Source organism: Hipposideros armiger, unplaced genomic scaffold, assembly GCF_001890085.2.
Source record: "Hipposideros armiger isolate ML-2016 unplaced genomic scaffold, ASM189008v1 scaffold_827, whole genome shotgun sequence".
Lineage (NCBI taxonomy): Eukaryota > Metazoa > Chordata > Mammalia > Chiroptera > Hipposideridae > Hipposideros > Hipposideros armiger.
In genome coordinates, this window is record NW_017732177.1 from 81,355 (window position 1) to 87,986 (window position 6,632).

The 6,632-nt window shown below is 45.1% G+C and overlaps 1 protein-coding gene across 3 annotated transcripts in view; it reads right to left on the reverse strand.

Annotated features, from left to right (window-relative positions):
• Positions 1-965: 965 nt before the first annotated feature.
• The window catches only part of ANOS1 (anosmin 1), a 184,840-nt gene continuing 179,173 nt past the window's right edge, over positions 966-6,632 (reverse strand). For all 3 annotated transcript variants that reach the window (XM_019629175.1, XM_019629173.1, XM_019629172.1), the window contains 4 exons: positions 5,800-5,971; positions 4,835-5,064; positions 3,549-3,690; positions 966-2,485 (listed from right to left, as the gene is read on the reverse strand). In XM_019629175.1, the coding sequence (XP_019484720.1) occupies positions 2,424-2,485; positions 3,549-3,690; positions 4,835-5,064; positions 5,800-5,971 (606 nt within the window). In that variant the 3' untranslated portion in view covers positions 966-2,423. The remainder of the gene's footprint in view (positions 2,486-3,548; positions 3,691-4,834; positions 5,065-5,799; positions 5,972-6,632) is intronic.

The following is a 6,632-nucleotide window of genomic DNA, read 5'->3' on the forward strand; positions in this document are numbered from 1 at the left end:
CCTAATAGCATTTTTCTTCCAATGATACTAATAAAATTTAAATTATTGAACATTCTAGCAAAATGAGATGCTCATATGAGCACTTTAGATTTTTTAAGGACAGTGTAAGCTTCAGAGCCTTCATCCAAAGTAAAAATATATTTCCCCAACGTCTATTACCCACACAAAAGAAACATACTTAAATTTTATAAAATTAAACATATATAATAGTAATATGTTGTATCTATGTACATACTCCTGCGTTTTAAACTCTACAGCAGCACAAAAATTTGTGGGCACAAAGGATTTGCTCATAAAAATTAAGCGAAAAGACACACTTGTAGCTGATAATTGCAAGTCTTCATTTTTGGAATTTTAGGAATTTGCAGTCCAGATGCTGCTAACAGCACTAGAATCAATTGTAGTTTTAGAGACACACTCTATGATTTGTTTTGTTTTTCTCAAGCTAGGGGGTGTGTTTGTATTCTCTCCTTTCAAAATATATAATTCTTGGAACCAGGTGATTTCATAACACTTGTGGTTAAGTCCATCCCAGGCCATGTTCGGAGCTGCAGAAAACCTTATTCCGAACCCACATGCACTTGTATCCTCAGACTTCCACCGTATCACTTGTACAAAGCTGCAAGACATTTCGTGCATTATTCATTTTAATACACAGGAAACGGTGTTCAGTATCAATGATCGGGTATCCATGCTTACAGGCGGTGCTTCCCAAAGACAGGCATCTATTAATAATAATAAAAATGGTTTCTCTCCCTTTTGTGTCACATCTGCTTTGAGACCTGGCAGTGAAGCCTCGCAGAGTGAAGGCGTCCGGAGCTGGACAGCTGACCCAGCAGTGGCCAGTGCATGCTTTCAGGACACCACCATGCGACCAGGACCAAGTCCCACCAGCGACACCTACTAAGAATAACATTACTGAAAATGTCCCCATTTTACTTGGGTAGATAATGAAACAAGGAAGCTTTTCCTTCAAAATGTTTAATTTTGATAAATTGCTCTTTTCTCACAGGATCACATTGATGGGGAAAATATATTATCCATACAACCTTTAATCAGAACTATGTCTTTATCCACCAATGGTGAGCTGTGAAAACAATTTATTTAGTGATTCATATTCAAGATGTGTGCATGTGTATTTATATATACGTATATATGTGTGTATATATATATATACACACACACACATACATGCATGCACTTATAACTATATGCACACACATATGCATATTTCAAACCACATATGTGGGTATTCCCTCAAGAAAAATGACTAAATGAGACACTTCTGAGTTTAAGAATCACTCCAAATACACTGCAACACTAGATACTGATAACATGCTTTGACTTGAGTTCATGCTCTGAGGCAGTCGTTTGTAGCCTGGGGAAGTTTCCAAACAAAAACATATAATAGATTTGAAAATGTTAGGATAAACTGTCCTTCTCTATCAATCAATGCCCCCCTTTTTATACCACTGAGAATGATCTCCCGTACAAGTAGATTACTTTGATTCAGAAAAGGCAAATCTTGGTAAAGATTTGAAAATGTTCAATAGTTGGGAGGCTTCCCTTTTAAGCAGGAGGTTTTGTAAATTTTTAGATACAAGAGCACCAGCAGCTGTTTTCTGCATTAAGGAAAAACGGGAAATATAAATAACGTTATCAGGGAAATCTCTCATCTTCTAGGATGAAATATTAAAAAGACTTTTCATTTCTCCAAGGCAAAATCTGGATAGCAGCTTAATTCATGGACACTTTCCTGCTTTGGATGTCTCTCATAAATCATAATTTACGGATTGAACACTCATTTTTCTTTGTATACAAATTGAAGCTCAAGGTACCGGACCGTGGGAGCATTTTTAGATGTACATTAACTGGTCTATTTCAGGTTAAATATTGTAGTTAAAAGTCACATGTCATAAAAAAAATCATCTTACTCCAGATTTGAATAAATGGGGGCCTAAAAGCTGTATCATCTTTGTTGGTTTTGCAAATCGAAATCAATAATTTAATAAAAGTTCCACTGGTTAACTTTATGCTTCCTGTGCATATGAATTGTGTCTCTGTTACACCGATGTGTCTTGAGGATTTGCTGCTCGAAACTCAGGCAAATCGTAGTTCTGCAATAATTCCGTCGAGACGAACCAAGCCACACGAGTGCAGGATTTGCAGTTAAACTAGGCTGAGGGTTCATTTTTCTCCACTCTCACAGGAAATGGGTACATCGTTTCTGGCTCAAGATCTGATGCATCTGCGATTGAGGGAAGTAACCCAGTGTGCGGAAGTTGCATGGGAGAGGGACGTCTGTGGGAAAGAGTGACATCCGTGGGAAAGAGTGACAACTGCTTCCGGAAGTGCGCATGGCTTGGCCTGAAGCGGAGCAAGCTCCCATGTTCCTTCCGTGTTCAGGCATCATTTGGAGCAGGTTAGTATCTTTCTGGAGAAGGCTTGTGGCGATGTGCATGGTGTTGCTGCTTCAGGTGGGGCCCTGTGACAGAACACATGTGTCAGGCGTTTGGCTTTCTCTGTACAGAATAAACACATTTATGGGGCGTGAAGGCAGGAGACCCAGGCGGACGTGCCTCCCACGTCCATCTTCCTCTGGTCTCTCTCCCTTCCCCGTTTCCTCTCTTCCCTCTTTGGTTTCCTTGTAAAACCACACCATCACGAGAGAAAGGGGACAGACCTCCTTCTTTGAAGCTTAGTTCCGTAAGCCAGCCCAAATGCTCTTTCTTTCTGCAGAAAAGTTTCAAAATGAACGAATACTTTTATTCAACAGAATTTCGATAGAGGAATATTGGGGAAGTGGTCACCCAGTCCTTACAAAGGTCAGGGGCCCCCAAGCTCCCGTTGTGATAGGCTGTGGTGACCTTCAGATGCTGAACAAAACAGGGCACATTTGATCCGCCGTTTACAAAACAAAAAAATCAGAAGCAAAGCTAGGATTACTTCTCAGCTTTGTTATCAACATGCCATCCTGTAGACTTGACTTTTTAAGCTGGGAAAGAAATATATATTTAAAAATCAGCAAGAGGCTCATTGTTTTGAAACATTAGGTAACACGTTTTTTGGAAAAAGTTTACTTGGTTGAGCAATAACTCAAGTAGATTGATTTGGGTCTCATTATGAAGAAAAGTTATGTCATCTATTACAGTAAAGCCTATGTAATAATAAGTTGCTTAGCAAAATGTCATAAAAGTATTTCAGATTGATATGAGATTGTGGTTTTTTTTCCATATGTACTTACGGTGTAAAGGACAAGGGGAAAGTGTCCTTTATGTAGAAAATAAATGGAAGGAAGGAGAGGAAAAGAAAAAGAAAAAGGACAGGAGGCAGGAAGGAAGGGATGACAGAAAGCCATTAAGTGTCAGTCACACCGTTGACGCTAAAATGAAATCCAATAAGCAGATATAATTGGAGAGGAAGAATTTTCAGAGAAGGAGAATGCCCTGTGACACAGGAATCTCTACTTATGTAGTCTAGTTTTTCACCAAGACTTCTGTCTGTCCGGGAGCCCCCTCAAGGCAGGGACCTCCGTGGCCGGCACTCACTGTGTGCAGAAGACGGCGGGAGGTCGGGGGTCCGGAAGGTTTTGATGGTGGCTGGCCCTTCGCCCTCCGCGGTCAGCACTTGGACTTCCAGTCTATACAGGGTGGATGGCCTCAGACTGGGCACAGTGAGGACATAATGATCCTGAGGGAGTCACATGAACCGAGAAGCTCGTCAATGACCTTCTCAACTGCCCCCACTACATCCTCTCCCCCCCGTACCCCCCCCACACACAGCGGATGCACATGGTATGACCATTTCTTCCCCGCAGGAGGATAACACACAAACACACATTCTGTGGTTTTCAGCACCCCAGTGGGATCTGGACACTGTGTCTCCTGATTGCCAGGCATCTGTGCCAGGCAGTCCCGGCCTCCAGCTCCATGCCTGGGCAGCCTGGCACCCTGGGCAGAGTTACACGGCGCCAAGGGGCCAGTTCTCAGGGCTCACCCTTGGGAGCACGTGTTTCATTCCTTCACCTAAGACTTTCCCATGGTCTGCACTTTTCATCGGCCCATCTCGTGATGGGAATTCTTAATAATCCAAATTTCCGTGAACGAGCCAACTCTTTTCCCTTAAAACACAGTATCTGCCAGTGTCCAGGACTGAAAATGTGTATTTTTATGCCAACACCTTCTTCTCAAAACTCAACAAAACCTAATACATTTGTACAAGAACGACTTTCAAATTCCATGGCATTTTTCCTTCCAGGATTTAAGGTGGTTGTTGTTGTTGTTTTTTTCTTTTTTGAGCAGAAGTTGGATAGTTTAAGGCCATTTTTAAAGAGTGTAAAAGCCCATACTTGGCTCTTTGGTTTGGTTTGTTTTTTTCCAAGCCAAGGAAATAAGGGGCCTGGAAGAAAAACCAGCTCATTATGGGCTCTCGCCAAATTCGAAGGAGGAAAACAAGACAAACAATAAGCTCCTTTTAGCCACTTCCCCGCCCCCTCAAGCTAACACTTCCAACAAGGCATGTCCGCTTGGGCCAGAGGGACACGGGTTAACCAAGACCCAAGAAAGTGGCTAAATGTCTAGTGCACAATACGGAAACGACAAAATCTGCTGATGAGCTGGCTCTAGCCGCCAACACCTATCAAGAGGACAGCTCCTTGTACGCACAATGCCACTTTGTGATGTGCTGTCTCCTTGCAACATAAAACGCCCAGAGGAGAGAACGGAGACATGAGACGCAGCAGGGCAGCCCCGAGCATGACCAAAGCCTGCGGCCCCAATGGGCGTCACGCACAAGCCGCGGCCACCAGTGACACGGGGACGGAGTTGGTACCTACAGAAGGCAGGATCTGGGACTGCGAGATGATGCTGTTGGGCAGGCTGTTCTGTCTGCTCTCCGTCGTGACCTCGGCCCACGTCACCTGAAAGCCCGTCACGGGCTGGTACAGGTTGGCCTTGGCCATCTTCCAGGAAAAGTGGCCCGTGATGTTGGCATCTCGGACGACGAACGAAGCAGAAAGATTCTCCGGCTTGGCCAGCACTTTGTAAAGAACGGGACCTGTAGCGGCTGGGAACACCGAAAGCGGGGTCAGGCCGCTGGAGGAAGGGCAGGAGTGGGACCTGAGTGTTGTCAGCGTAGGAAGTCTGGGCAGACTTTCCACGGAGCACGGGGCAGCCATCTGGCCTCAGCAAGAAGCACGGTTTCAGATGAACCTCTGGGACTTTGGGGGACAGTATCTGAGCAGGGCAACTAGGGGCCAAGGGCTTCTAATCCTTTGGAAATGGTTTTGAGGATCTGGCTTTGGGGATGGGAAAAGGAGAAAGAATTCTGCCATGTGGCAAGCACTGGCCAGTTCTCAGACAACAGAACTCAGTGTGGTGAGAAGGACAGATATTAAAGTTATCCGAACAGTTGTTAGAAGTTACTAGACAGAGCTTAAGGGGCTGCCTATGAGAGGGACTGCAGGCAACGGGCTTGCCAGGAGAAGGGGATGGAAGGGGAAGACACAGGGTGTGGAAAAATGTGGAAAGATAAGAGGTAAAAACAAAACAGCTGACACGAAGGACGCCCAAGACACAAGCTGTATATAAAGGTCTGTCTCTATTTCTAAAGGAATCCTACTGCCAGCAATACTAGTATTTCCAATGCTTTTAGAATTATAAAATAATGCGTGCCCTTGTGCATACATATATTACCTCCCAACTAGGCTATCCTATAACTGAGAGAGCGGGTTTTGTGAAATGAGGTTTGGCGATGCTTCTGAGGCAGCCCACAGACGTTGGTGCGTCCAGCCACACGTACCTGCCTCTCCGGGGCAGCTGAAGTGCTTCTGGCTTTTCCCCTTCAGAGCAGAGCACGGCGGCGTCGTGAAGAAAACGGTTTCTGCCTTGAAGCGGCCCTTGGGCCGTGCGGGTTGGACCGTCACCTTGTATTTGCAGGAAAATGCTAGATCTTGAAGAATGATGTAATTTTCCTAGAGCAAGAGAGACAATATGCTAGGCATCAGGCATTAAAAAGAAAAATGGGCAGGAGATGACGTCATATTCCGACAAGGGTATTTTCCTGTGTGTGTGTGGGGAGGCTAGGCGAGTGGGTGTGACGTGGCCTTTCTAACACGTACGCAGGAGGCACTGTCCGTGCTTAGGTGACTTACAACAGTGCCACCCTCCACGGCGTGGGATCAGCAGCTTGGGGGTATGGCAGCAGGGCGGGCGGGTGGGAAGCTGTAAACACAAACCCCATTATTTTCCAGAGAAAAAGCGAGCTCCGGCTTCTCCGAGACAGGCTTAGGGTGTATGTAAGTTTACCTTTTGAACAGATGAAGACAGTCTTGAGTGCTGAATTTTTACCCTCTTTTGGAGCTTCTGTGATTGCCTCTTGCCCTAACACGAAATACGAAAACCAAGCCAAGCCGCCAAGGACTAAGAGGCTTCGAATATGGCTTGACAGTTACATGGAATGATGACGCAGGGGTAGCAAGTGTGTTAAGGACGTCCCCTTTTACACGCATCTGCTATGCTTCTCCAATCTGGTTGAAGGTATCAGAGCTTGGTGCTCGTGTATCAGAGATGCAGATGAATTCTTTGTCTGCTTCCCCTTAGGGGGAGGGGAGGGGTCGCTGACAGGCTGTAGCA